The sequence below is a fragment of the Cardiocondyla obscurior genome, linkage group LG14 (assembly GCF_019399895.1).
Source record: "Cardiocondyla obscurior isolate alpha-2009 linkage group LG14, Cobs3.1, whole genome shotgun sequence".
NCBI classification, from domain to species: Eukaryota; Metazoa; Arthropoda; class Insecta; order Hymenoptera; family Formicidae; genus Cardiocondyla; species Cardiocondyla obscurior.
In genome coordinates this window covers 2,186,403-2,200,503 of record NC_091877.1, presented here as the reverse complement: position 1 = coordinate 2,200,503, position 14,101 = coordinate 2,186,403, and the positions used below count along the sequence as shown (strand labels likewise).

The 14,101-nt window shown below is 34.8% G+C and overlaps 2 protein-coding genes across 2 annotated transcripts; one reads left to right on the top strand and one right to left on the bottom strand.

Moving 5' to 3' along the window:
• The first annotated feature begins 1,289 nt into the window (after positions 1-1,289).
• Positions 1,290-3,992, top strand: LOC139108264 (uncharacterized). Its single transcript, XM_070666397.1, has 4 exons — positions 1,290-3,004; positions 3,248-3,435; positions 3,570-3,677; positions 3,860-3,992. The coding sequence occupies exons 1-4, from the start codon at positions 2,882-2,884 to the stop codon at positions 3,990-3,992; spliced, it is 552 nt and encodes a 183-aa protein (XP_070522498.1). The 5' UTR covers positions 1,290-2,881.
• A 22-nt stretch (positions 3,993-4,014) lies between these two features.
• LOC139108260 (solute carrier family 25 member 32) lies at positions 4,015-12,862 on the bottom strand. The gene is made up of 6 exons (XM_070666393.1): positions 12,356-12,862; positions 8,526-8,679; positions 8,181-8,433; positions 7,960-8,073; positions 7,712-7,857; positions 4,015-4,659 (listed from the first exon to the last, which is right to left on the bottom strand). The coding sequence occupies exons 1-6, from the start codon at positions 12,510-12,512 to the stop codon at positions 4,485-4,487; spliced, it is 999 nt and encodes a 332-aa protein (XP_070522494.1). The 5' UTR covers positions 12,513-12,862; the 3' UTR covers positions 4,015-4,484.
• Between the last annotated feature and the right edge of the window lie 1,239 nt (positions 12,863-14,101).

Below are 14,101 nucleotides of genomic sequence, written 5' to 3'. Positions count from 1 at the left end.
AAAGAAAAAGGTATAAGGTTTTAATATATCTATCGATAATCAGTGCAAAATAACGATATACCTTCTAAAAATAAGCGTAAAATTTTTTAAGGGACACGAGGAAAAATCGCCGAAATAACATCTGAATCCCTTGTTCTTATAAATCGCGCAAAAACACTGAGAAAAAAAAATTTTAACACAAACCAGCGTTACTTTTATGTATCGACACTTCGGCGACGTTTACATGGTTTCACCCTGCATTTTTCGAATTTTTCGCACTGTTTACCATCCGCGATCGCTTTTTTACGATCGCGTGGCGACAATGCATGCGAATGCGTTTCGGTGCCGCGCCCCGTACCACCACCGCCCGTTTTTTTTTTTATCGCGCACGCGAGCAGGGTATGTCTCGCATTCCGCGGCCTCGCGAAAAATTGTGGCGAAAAATCTCCGGGATTGTTCCGCGTACTCGTCGAGCCTCGTAAAACCTTCTCCGCGATTCACGTAAATCTCGCATCTTTTATTTCAATGAGCGCGCGATATTGCTCGACCTACTCACGCGGGGGCGAATCGCGCACGGGCGAATTATCTCGCGTAAGAGAAAAATAACAAAGGTAGAATCGCCAAATACAATTCACTCCTTGTTAAAAGAAAGCTGTCGGCGAAGATTTCTCTTCAAAGATAACTAGAGCAATTGTTTTAGTTCCGAGATAGAAGAAAAATTAAGTTCAATAAAACAAGTATATTACAAAAACAAAAAAGATAATAATAATACATAGACTGCAGAATAAAAAATGCACTAGTGCGGTATCTTATAGTCATCTCTTCGTATCCCCAAAAAAACGTGATGGTTTATAATATGCATACAGATCAACGCGGGCATCGATCCGGACGACTGGGCGCAAAAAAATTGTAAATGCAAGCCCAGGCTAAATATAAAAGAACCGGTTCGAAAGGCAGAGAGGCGTTTTCGAAAAGTCGTGTACGCGGGTGACAATCGCGTGATATATGCGTCTACCGTGTACGTGTGCACGCGATGCAAGGGCGAAAGGCGCGCTTCGTGACTCAAAAATGACTGCCGCTCTCCTTGCAAGTATACCACGAATGCCACGAGCGCTCGGGCATTCGCAAAGTACGTCCGAGACCACTAAATTCATGGTGCGCTAATCAATAATGTATTTAGTGTGCGAAACTTCGTGCCGGAATATATTCTAGGGACCACCGTTGGCGAAAGGTGGTGGCCGAGCATTGTTCTGCGGCATCCAGACCCGTGTCCGGCGGTCGGCTCGCTACGTAAAGTCCCGCGGAATAATTACGAGTTTCGCCATTGAATCAGGAATGTACCAAACAAGGCAGAAACACCCGACCTGCAATTCCATTATTAATTCAATTAGTGCTAGACGCATACTGATCGCGGGATTAATGCATCCCGCGAACCATAATCTCATTCCGCCATCTGAGCGACTGAAGCCGGCCGATATCGCATCTGTATCGATACGAATTTCATGTATACACGAGATGTCTCGGAGATTAATTGCAGCTTCTCGTAAACGCGCGGCCTTTTGTATTAACTTACTGCTTCTACGAACAGAAAAGAAACTTTTTACGAAAACGTGGCTGATACAACGGTTTCACTTTGTGGTATTTTGCTAATTCAAACAATTATAATTGCGCGAATGAAACAACATTTACAATTTATTAATTTAATTAATTCCAAAGAAAAATGGTTGAAAATAAATTGAAATAAAATGTTGATGAAAAAGAAATAGCATTAAAACCTGTTTTAAAACATTTAAACGTTGATAAATATTACAAGCGTTCATATATTCGAGTAAACTGAAAAAATAAAATGGATTCTCGGATGGCGCAACGTTAAATTCACAAAAATTTTAATCACTAGGTCATTCCGGTAGAGTTAAAACGTGCATAACAAGACGAGAAACGGTTATACCGCGGCCCTGCTAACGACTGCAATTATTAGTCTTGCACAAACTAGCGCAATTTTTACCGCACGTGCGTTTAAGCAGCTATGTACGAGCCGTCGATTTGCCATTTGGCATAAATTTCGTGCAAGATCCACGTGTCCCGACATACGCCAGAAAAATGGAAAAGTGAGTATTCGATACCAAAGTTATTATTCTTTACGTGATAAACGTTAAAAATTAAAGTTAATCGAAAAAGACGGTGATACGTGAAATTTTTGATAACGCGTACCCGACACGGACTATTTAAAAAGTACTTTCCTTTTTCTAATTTTATTATCGGTCGCGAAAACCGCTGCAAGCTGAATAATTGAATCGGTCAGTGTTTACATGTGCGTAAAAACTTGTGAAGAGACCGCAAAATCAAAACGGTTTGAAAAATAAAGAACTGAACAAACAGACGCCAACGCGTATATTTTTTTTTTTTTCTTTTTTATCATACATCGATTTTTGTGAATCCCATGTATGAATTCCAGATGAACAATATCACGAGCGATATCGCGAACGTACTCGACGAAACTTCGAAAATATCATTGCAGTGTCTAAATATTGCAACTATTTATTTTACAAAACGCCGTTTATTTTACGAACGAAACAAATATTAAGTGCTGTCGTTATAACGTTTCCCGCCCAATTATTATTTGACTTTATTAATAATAAAAAGTACATAAATACATATACACATAATTACGATCAAGCTAAAAAAAAAAAAAAAAAAATAACACAAATTATAAAAAAATTAATTAAATAATTATTCGGACGAGCTAAAATAAAGAAACGAATAACTGAAATAGAAAAGTACCATCGTAATACATCGTTAAGAAATGTCGGAAATTAAATCATTAATCTCTTTTTAAAAAGGCGAGTAACATACGTGATGGAACTTTCGTCGGGTCTTGAAATATTTCAGAAATTATGTTACGATGCTGGCTCTCTCGATGTGGTACTTTATGGAGTCAACACATGTATCAGGAGTGAGAAATATTACACACGGTGTATCGAGGCATATACGATCTATCGGATTTCCCGAGGGTAGCGCCGCAGGGGTACGGTGGATCAATCATTCATTTTTCATCTTCTAATGCGTCTCGGACTGTGCGAGCAGCCTGTTAACTCAATATTAATCATTCGCACTTCAAGTACACTCATAAAAGTGCGATCTGTCGAGTAAAAAAAATCGAGAAAACTTAAAATGAATAATTTAACATAATGAACGGTAATTCGTATTCAAGAATATTGAGGAAAAAAAAATATAGTATATATATATCGATGAAATCATTTTTATCTAGATATTTTTCGCCCTGGGAGTTCCCGTTGATATTCCAGACAAATCTATATCGGTGTCCTTTTATTTCGAGGCGAATTACGGATTGCCATATGAATGGAATTCGAGTTATTACTACGAGGGAACGTACTATGCAAAACGAAGTCTTAGTCGGCAATTAGTATACAAAATGCTCATAAATAAAATGAACAAGTAAGAAAGCAGCACGTATCAATTATTTTATCTTGCAAAATTTTACTGTAATTTTCAGTAACTTACAAAATTAATTTCTGTAAATAAAATTAGTAAAAAAAAAAAATAATAATTTCACACGTATCTCGTAATAGCCTGGGCTATCCTGGAATGGACTGCTTGCTGAAAGTAATCTGCGAGGCTGAGAGATATTCTTTAAACGAAAACGGAGTTCTTGGCAATATCCTTCAAATTATATTTACGTAAATATAAAAAAAACTATTTAAATTATATAAATATAAATCATTTTTTCTAAGATTTACGACGTGAATTACAGCGATGACGGATAAAGAATAAAATTCTGAAATTTTAGAAAATTTTTATCGCACATAGGGCACGACATAAGTATAAAATATAAGAATTAAAATTTTCATATCTATTGCAGACCCTCTATGTCGATGAATGAAAATCTTCCAGACGAAATTGTAGAAGCAGAACACGAGCAACACTGCGATCGGCGTTATAAAAAATGTCCTGTAAACCTTTTAGATTTAATAAGCCATTACATTGATAAATAATAATTGAATAACTTTGCATAAATACTCTCCAACTAATTACTACTTTTTATTTTATTCAATAGATTATACAGACCACTATAACATTAAAAATTTCCTAATAAAGCATTTCTGTTAGAACATTCTCCCATTGATGAAAAATCTATATAAGATCGTAAGAGAATTATTACAACTATGAATGTAACAGTCAGCAACGTTAAAAAAAAAAAAAAAAACTGAACATTTAAAAAAATCTATACGATTTGAAATCGATGTGAAAAGTACTTATTACTTATTCCCCTTTAAAACTGATAAATAAACAACGAGCTACTTTAAAGATTATTTTTAATCCTTGTGTTTCAAGTCTTTTTCTTTACAGCAGAAAATCGTAGTTCATTACGATCTAATCGTTTCCACATTAACATATGTGCCGTCAGAATATAATTTTGACTTAAAATACATCTGAATTATACGTATTTTGGTAAAGTTCGCTCCGAAGAATCCCTTGGTTTTACCTTACTCCTTCAATTTGCTAACTTGAGGCACAACGATCGCTTCTTTCACTGCGACACGCCTAGATTGCAGATAATGAAGCATATTTTCGTAGACCACAAACGTGACAACTGTCGCCGGGGTCACTCTGATGAGGTTTGCACTTAACCCCTTGTAAAAGCCACGCCAACCCTCATACCTGCAATGAACCACCAGCAATACGCCTTTGTTTTACTTTGCTTTTACAACAAACTAAAGACGCGAAAAGTTCTAAAGTGCTATTAAATTTAACCCGCGTACGATTCTTGACGACACAACAAGATTTATAAAAATATGACTAAAAACAAGTGACTAGTTAGCTTTCGTCAAGTCTCACGAAAGTTTAATTAGCGAAAGCAATGTTTCTGCTTCTCTATTAGAGTATCAAAAGAATTTCTAGACAACAACGAACAAGACGTGTACAAATTTAATAAAAAAAAAAAACATAATTTTGTTTTTTGTTCGTATTATATAAATTGTCAAATAAAGAACATATGTTCAATATCAATTCATGTAGTATCGTAATAACGTTCAAAAATCGTACTGCTGGTGGCTTAATGAACTAACCGAAACAAATCGTAACGTATTCGGTAAATACCAATCACAATACCTTTCTACATGCTAATATAAGCAGAACAATTATAATTAAAAATTTAATCCTCGAAATACACATCTGGAAAAATATATCCCTTTAAACGATAACTAATTAATGATGATGCCCTTCTGTTTCTGTTTTTTTTTTTTTTTCTTGCGCTATCAATAAGTTATTAATAGTAGATTAGTGAAAAAAGAAACGCAATAAATACATCGAATCGAAGGTAAAACTAAAATGAATTAACTAATTTAAAATATCAATTAATTTAAGACAAACACTTTCGATATGTGTGCCCATATTTATTAATATCGTCACATTGTTGTGTTAAGTATGCTTCTTCGCTCTTTCGTCCCTCGACCCTCTTTTTCTCCGAAGAAACAAATTCTAGCTAGATTTATGACTAAAGAAGTTCATAAATAAATTCGTCCTACTATTTACAGATTGCAATGAGGAAACTTATTGCTATCGATCATACGTTCCGAGTGCCAGACTCTACAATCCTTGCAAAATTAATCTATTGCGAACTCTATATTCTTCACTTAGAAAAAAAAAATTGACGTATTAGCTATAAAGAGATAGAGTCGCTTCGTAAAAGAACGAAAGAAGATAGAATACAATGAACTTTCACTGAATTTACTAAAACTTAAAAAAGAAATCGCTAAATTAAGCGATGTCTAAGTTCGCAATGTAACTCGACTTGAGCGAAGATACAGAAATCATTAATTTGTGCATGTGGCTCATACACACTACGAGTTCAAGATCGTTTGAACGTTACACAGATAATAAGTATATCGTGTGTTATATAATTTAGTTATTAATTTAACTATCCAAAATCACATCGCCTACCGATCATGAATCACATGTATTTTTCCTTGACGACCCTTTCATCTCAATAGAGTTAACCAGCAGCATTAATTTTATACTACGGCGTAAGATATTACTTCTCGGTTCCTTTCGCATAATCATGCGAACGACCAAACACATTTATCTAGGTTTGTTCAACTAAATCCAGTTTAGTTGACATTCAGATAACTATACAACTCGACAAACAAAACACGATCATGTTTATACGTTTCATCCATGTGGCGTGTAAATGAGAAAATGTCTCATTTAAAATACACTTTCATTATAACAAAAACTATTTTTACATAAAATGTGTCTACCACAAGTTCCGCCACAAATTAAACATGTCGAGAAATAGAATAACTTTCCAGTTCACATAGCTTGCGTTCGAAAATAAGTTTAACTGGTGCAAATAATAAAAATAACATTGACAGTATTGAAAATTATTGATACTGCATTTCGTTTCTTTCATTAAAATAAATTAATATTGTTAGGTTTATTTTAATTATTTTTAATTGCACAGATAAAAAACAGAATCAGCTGTTTGAAATACTAGAAGTTACTAAGTATTTTCATAACACATCATTTTATAATAAACTTGTGTATAACATACATGTTTATTGGGTCTATTTTATGCAATATGTTAGCGATACACATTGTTAGAAACACCAATATTTAATTTAAATTGTCGCTTGATAAGCGGGCTGTAGAACTAGAATTAGGTTATAAATTTTCCTTGGTTACTTTAAGTTTTTTTTTGTAACGTGTTAATACGGCCAAACTCTCGAGCATCAGAGTAAAGTATTTATTCATACTTACATTTTCCTCCGTGCATTCTCTTATTAATACATTTGGCGCTTAACGTAGGACTCGAAAATCAAAGTCAGCAACCATAATTTTTAATATTATCACATATTTCTTTTTACTAACACCAATAAAACTAATTTTAAATTTATTTTCGAACGCATTATTGCAGTCTCAGTGTATTTAAATATGAAAGAATAAATGTATGAATAAATAAAGCACATTCAATCTACATATGAGACGTGCCACAAACTACTGCAACTTCAAGATCTATTTCTTCGTTTTGTCGCGTTTTGCAATTCATGTGAAAAGTTTAAACGGCAACAGTGAAACCAATGGTAAATTATTTAAGTTATTTTTCCATGTTAAAAGATCCTTCGTATCGCCGTATAATTCTAAGAACCTAATATAACCTAATATAAATTAATGGAAATACAAATAATAAAAAATATCGTGAATTCACTTTGCGAATGCTAAAAAGATCAATACAATACCTACACGTCGCTTACAATACAATAAAATAAAAATTGTAACTAATAATTATTTCAGCTAATTCCAGGTTATCTAAAAACATTTCAGATAAAAGTAGTTCTATAAAAAAGAGTCTGTTCTGAAAGATAATAGTTTCATAATAATTTAGTTTCATAATAATGCAACGCAATGTTCATTTAAAGAAAAAAAATTGAGTACTATGGCCTCACATCATTAAAAAATTATACAAGCACTCCTCCGTGTATCGTGAGTACCTTGAATCACAAATGTTGATAAATCAAGAAAATATTTTGCGCTGAATGAATAAAATTGAAAAAAAATCTAAAAAATTTTCTTACATTTGCAACAATAAAATATCAATGTAAATTAACTACCGTTAGTAAAATGCTCATAAATAAGAATAATCAGACATATGTTTGGTGTAACATGTAAAAGGTATGGTGATAAACCCTTATAGAAACCCCTAACTCCTTCTGACCTCCATGTGCATTGAATGCAATGCCAGGTACCCCGATAATCGTGATGATGATCCTGAAGTCGGGCCCTCACTACTTGATAAGGATACGTCGACGCTGCAGCAATCAATTTTGACATCGCCGCGAAAACGATGTATTCAGTCGTACTCTAAAAAAAAAATCGTTATAACAATTAGTACGTGCAATTAAATCCACTTTAAATTTAAAAATCACAAAAATCTTAATAAAAGATAAAATATAATTAATTTACCAATTTCGTATCGATGGGCACATTAAGATAATTATAATATTTATTCTTCATTTCTTCGTATGCCATAAATTGTATCGCTCCATGTGAAACACCAAATAATCCAGGAACTAAACCCTACAAGAATCAGAATATTTTTTTAATCGTGTAAACTGCTAGTTAATTATAATTTTGTTTCAAATACAATCACTATTCAAAAGTTAGATTAAAAAAATTTTGCTTGCCTTGTATAAGCCTCTAATACCCTCCGTCTTGTAAATCTTTTTTAAAGCATCAATCATACCGCGATACCTCTTAGACTCTGCCAAATTCACATCGTCAGCATATTGTAAGCACAGCCGCGTCTTTACCACCCAGATTGGGTTAGTCATGAGCAAAGTAAGTACTCCGGCATCAGCGGCAGCGAACATATGCATGGATGGTCCGAGGGGTTTCTTCGAATTACCACCTTGGATCGAAGTCTTTATCGTGTTATAGCTGAAAGTAAATTCGTAGTTGGTACAAATATTTAGAAAAGTATAAAATAGATTTTTTTTTGTGCAATCAACAATCCATTACGACATACTTACAAGAAAAAATAGAAACCCCACGAACTACCCGATCCTAAAATATTCGGTGTTACTCCCCTATAGAGTCCACGTACACCTTCGGTTTTAACAATCTGTGCAATGGCACTTCTAAGACCGTTATATCGCGGTGCCGTATTCGTATGTCCATCACTCACTGTAATCAAAAGATAATGCAATCAGAAAATAATTAAGATCGCCATTATATGTATAGTTCGAAATGTTTTTATATCGTAAAAATATTCCGCAATTGTCCGAGATAATTTTTTCTTGAAATAACCACCTACACGATAATTATTGCTTACAATTACGTTTTTCTCATGTCCATTGCTTCTGCTCTGCTCTTATACTTTATCACCGATAATACAACTTTTTGTGATAGAATAATTTCTAAATTTTTTTTCTTTCTTGAATATGTTTATAATTATGTATTTAACTGGCGTGCACATACTTTATCGCCAGCGATATATATTGCAGCATTAATTTTCATATCACATTGTTATGAAAAGCAACGTCTTACAACACATGTCTCATTTGTTCGGAAACTTTTTTTTTTTAATAATCGTTAATTGTAGTTAAGATTCACGCTGCAGAAATTGAATAAATCAGTTTATTAGGAACCTAAATTTATAAAGTGTTATCTATGCGTTTAAAAATATATGTATCTATACATTCGCAAAAGAAATAGAGATATGCATATGCGAAATTTATTTCGCAATTGAATCTGATTATTCGTAGACAAAAACTTTCCAAAAAAACTTTCGACGACTCGACCGACTGCGCGATAAAACGACTCAATATCGTCACGTGCCACTGACGCAACTCGCGGAATTCTCGTGGCTTGGTGCTTGGTAGATAGCCAATGAATATTCCGTTTAAAATACGACACACGCATATATATGTATGTACACTTATGCGAGGTTCCTCAACGTTTCTCACAATAAATCTTGTTCTTTTCTACTCAGAAAAGCATTAAAGCTCAACGCGCACATCTTTGTCTTCCATTCATGATAAATTCGTTGAAACAATTATATAAACATAGAAAGCTATTCTAGAGTTTTCATTGTTTAATTTCGCGAAATTAAAATAGCTGACTAGATTACCTAAAGTTCTAAAGCAACATTTTTAAGATAAACACAGATGGATAAAATTTAGAAATGTTTCAATATTAACTTGGACATAGACAGTCAAACGTGTTATTTTTAAGACAATCAAAATGAATAAACAGCTGATTATGCTTGCATTCCAATGCTTATTTAACCTATAATGGTAGACGAAACCAACTAGCACAATGGAAACTTTCTGTAACATTAATTCCTATTAAGAAAGCTATTGTCAATGCATGCTAACGTTTCTTTCAACTCGCAAAATTTATCGTTAACCAAAATATAAAAACAATTGCTTGAAATAGTAGAAAAATAATTCGTAAGCTTATCAAACTCTGAGAAATTTGCACATTGCAAAAATAACGATTGCGTGATACAATCAAGATGTTTTCATGTTTATCAAAGTTAAAACAAGTTTGATAGTAACATCGTATCAGATTATTGATACCAACGTAACGTGAAAATAATAGATGATAACAAAAATCTTGATATAAATAATTTTAGTGTAGTAAGTTAATGAATAATGACAATAACGTCCGTTTTTACAAATTATATCATTAATAATTATAAATTAGTGTTATAAAAAAAAGGTGATAACCAAAATTTAATTTAATTTCTAATACTCATCTTTTTTTTTTCTTTTTTCTTTATTTCTACTCGCCTTTTCGTGTACGTTTTTGAATGATTAAAACATTTAAGCCTTTTGCACTTTTGCAATACGTTATCTGCATTTTAAATTGACTCTTTCTTTATAATTGTTTTGTTTTAAGAATTTCATAATGTATGTAGCAGTGTTATCAATATTCCGATACTGAAGTATCTGGACTACATTATCTGTGAAACCTGATATTACAAGGATATCCAATTTAATTTGAGATAGCAAGCAAATCAAATACGTAGAACACGTTTGAAATTAAACCCGAAAGATTATGAGACATAAAGTAACATAAGACAATATTTGCATATGTTATTTCACATAAAATAGCAGCGTAAAACATTTTTATCACCCACATAGAAAAAAATAATCAAAATAAAAAGCCTTTATGCGAAACATTAAATAGTTTCCGAACAAATTTTTAGACAGATACATTAATTCCTAAATGTAATCTAATCTAAATCTTTTTATTAATTATCATGACAAGTGTGATACTGTGATAATTGCAAACGACGTATGCTTCTCTCGATATCGCTGGAATGTTGTTCGTAATATTGACTTCTAGCAGTAATAAACAAGAACGATGATAATAGGAATGAATTATAACGTAGAAAATTTTACTAAAGAGCTTACAGTATCTGTAATGTATTAATATAGCTTTTTAATAAAATTACTCTCAAAAAATAGTTTCAAAACGTAGCTTTGTTGAAATGTCTGATCGTACTTCCAAAATTATAGCCCAGCATAATTTCGAATTTTCTGTACTCATTTTTGTTATCGAAGCGATAAATTTTACAACCGTCTAGATTCTATAATCACCACCATTAATAAAAGTCTGCGCCGTCTGTTGCAATCATAAATATTTTGATTTGTCTGTATCGAAGAAACTTGCGAACTTTAATCGCGTGGAATAAAGTTCAATTATAAGTTGACATGCAATAACATAAAATTAATATAAATTACTTTAGCGCTAATTTTTTTTTTTTACTAAATATGCGTCAACTTCTTTAATTTCGCTCTTTTTTTTGTCTTCTCTGATAAAATCACAATAAAATTTTATGTTAATTTAAAAAAATGTTTATTATATTAGCTAGGAGTTAATTTTTTAATTGTATAACTAATTTATTTAGAAAAGGTTGTATATAAAAAACAAAATGTGTAAGAATTAAGAACGGTTCGCGTGGCGGATGTTTCACTTTCGTATTATCGATCTTCTGTTTGTTCGGCGTTGCATAGCCGTACGTGGAATTTATACGATGCGTTGTAGCTTATACAGCGCAAACTGTGATGTAAAGCACATTTCTATTTTCAGTGCCTCGCTACACAAGTACTCTTTGCGTGAAGTATCTAGATACAGGCACTTTTGTATCTAAATATAAGTACTTAGCTACTTTCGTATACATATATCAAAATATATATGTATAGTAAATTATAGTCAAAATACGAAAAAGATATAAAACGGCTATTTAATATGTACTATAATTTTGGAAGCAAGTCAATTTTCATACACGCACAAGAGAAAAAAATTCTCTGAAAAAAAAATTAATAAAGTAAAAAAAAAAAAAAAACTGAAAAAAAAAGAATAAGGTAAATCTTTTTCTTCATTTAAAATATAATAAACGTAAAACAATCAAGTAACTACCTTTCACTTAAAGAAACGAGATTAATAAGTAATAAATGACTTTCTACGTTCAAAGTAATAGAATAAAAATCTTGTGACTTTTCCCTCATTATCTTTCTCTCTCGGAAACAATACGAGCAAATACCATGAAACGGTGATAAAGTATATAGAGCAAACAGGTCAAACATTTCATCAGTTATTTATCCACGAACGTGATGATAGTAATTGCGGCTTCACGTTTTCTTTTCTCCATCGACTTTAGAAACTCAAACAAAAAATAAATAAGAAAAAAAAAAATAAAATAAAATAAAATAAAAGAAAGAGCTCGACCAGAGAAAGTGCCGCTCGATAACACTCTCGGCACCACGTGCTGCCGCAATGTGACAACCGCCATCTTATCGAAGGTCCTCGCGCGTGCACGAAGCGGCGCGTGACTCATTCGTTCACTCACCTGCGAAACGGATCTTGATCAGGTCCAGCGGATGCAGCATCAGGGTCGAAACGACGCCGCCCGAGATACCCGCGACGAAGTACTCGTACTTGAAGTTGCTCAGGACGTTGATATGGCGCGGGGCGCCCGGCGTGCCGCTACCCTTAATCGCCGACATGTTGAGCGGTACGCTGTCGCCGTGCCGCCGTTCCTCACCGTTCGTTACCGATCCGTGATTGGCGATGCTCGATCCTGCATCCTTGCCAGCGTTAACAATGCGCGCCTCCACTCTGCGGCATATCTCTTGATCCGCGGGAGGCACTGTCGTCGAGCTGTCGTAGCGTTACACGTCGCCGAAATCCGCTTCCTCGCGATGCTCTTCTTACGCGGCTCTTCGTTCCCTCAGCTTCGTTGTTCGGCCCCCGCGATCCGTAGCACAGCTGGTTGCAACCGATTATGCAATACTGACCAGCCACGACCTACCGCGCACACTGTACATCGCCATACTGCACGACCGGGCAAACGATCAGCGGCAGCAGCTTAGCAGCGCCAGCCGCGACACCCGCATCAGCGGCGTTACGGAGTAGCGGAAAAGATCGCGGTGGATAAAAAAGTACGCGCTCTGCCGATAACGTGGTCAAACTCCCACAACTTAGCATCGCGCGCACAGTATTCTTCAAGTACAAGATGTACACTGAAAAGCAGATATGGCATTTGCTGAGGCGACGGCAGCTAGCAAACGCGACTTTAGCGTCGTGTTCGTCGAGTTTCACATGCGCCGCATGTATCATATACCGCGCCGGCCGGATTGCCGATGACTGATTCTTTCCCCCCCGTTCTCTCATCCCTTGCTTCTGCCGTCTAGGATTACGTACGCTAGCCACTGTCGCCGCAGAAAATGCCATATCTGCTATTCGATGTACGTATATGCCCACCCAAAATTTTTGCCCTCCCGATTCAAGGAGATAAAAATAGACTCACCGGTCGATGCGCAGCAGCGGAGATATAGTACGACGTTAATCTGTAACATAAAAACACACATTATTATAGCAGCGTTCGAATTATTTAATAATTGAGCTTGTAAAAACGTAAAAGACTTTGATCGCATACCCAGGGTTGCTCCGCCGGCACCGGAAACCTCCCCGGGTCTCCTCCTCCTCTCAGCCTCTTGGAGTGACCTCTCGGTAGAATATCCAGAATATTCACTTACAGGAACACTTCAGACAATGAGACCTAATATGGTCTCTCAACACACTTAATAATCATATCAGTGTGATAGCACTTTTCGAGGGATTTCCAGCAGATTACACGAGTTCACTCGCGATAACTAATTAACCGCAACACTCACATTTAGGAGCATTTCTACCAACGCTGATTAACTTTAATCTCGGTCGAACACGAACTTTTTATCTCGTTCTAACTCTTAGAATTAGAAAGAGATAAAAGACGAGTTAAACCGAGGCTGAAGTTGATCCACGTTGGTAGAAATAGCCCTTGCAATGCGTTTGTTGCGGAGCACGAATTTCCTAACAACGTTAATCTGTAACAGAACATAAAAATACGTAAATTGTAGCAGCGTTCGAATTACTTAATAATTGAGTTTGTAAAAACGGAAGAAATTAATTACATACCCAAGGTTATTCCGCCGCCACTGGATCCTCCCCGGGTCTCCTCCTCCTCCTCCTCTCAGCTTCCTGGACTGCTTTTCCAGCACAATATTCGGATGAATGTTCAATCACGAGAATACTTCGGACAGTGAGGCTCGGT

Bases quoted from the DNA above. Each gene is read 5' to 3' on its own strand.
- LOC139108260 (XM_070666393.1), bottom strand. From the start codon at position 12,512: ATGTCGGCGATTAAGGGTAGCGGCACGCCGGGCGCCCCGCGCCATATC. The intron at 8,074-8,180 runs GCAAGCAAAATT...TGATTCTTGTAG, and splicing joins GTATTAGAGGCTTATACAAG to GGTTTAGTTCCTGGATTATT. The intron at 7,858-7,959 runs GTAAATTAATTA...TTTTTTTTTTAG, and splicing joins TGCCCATCGATACGAAATTG to AGTACGACTGAATACATCGT.
- LOC139108264 (XM_070666397.1), top strand. From the start codon at position 2,882: ATGCTGGCTCTCTCGATGTGGTACTTTATGGAGTCAACACATGTATCA. The intron at 3,436-3,569 runs GTAAGAAAGCAG...ATCTCGTAATAG, and splicing joins CTCATAAATAAAATGAACAA to CCTGGGCTATCCTGGAATGG. The intron at 3,678-3,859 runs GTAAATATAAAA...TATCTATTGCAG, and splicing joins ATCCTTCAAATTATATTTAC to ACCCTCTATGTCGATGAATG.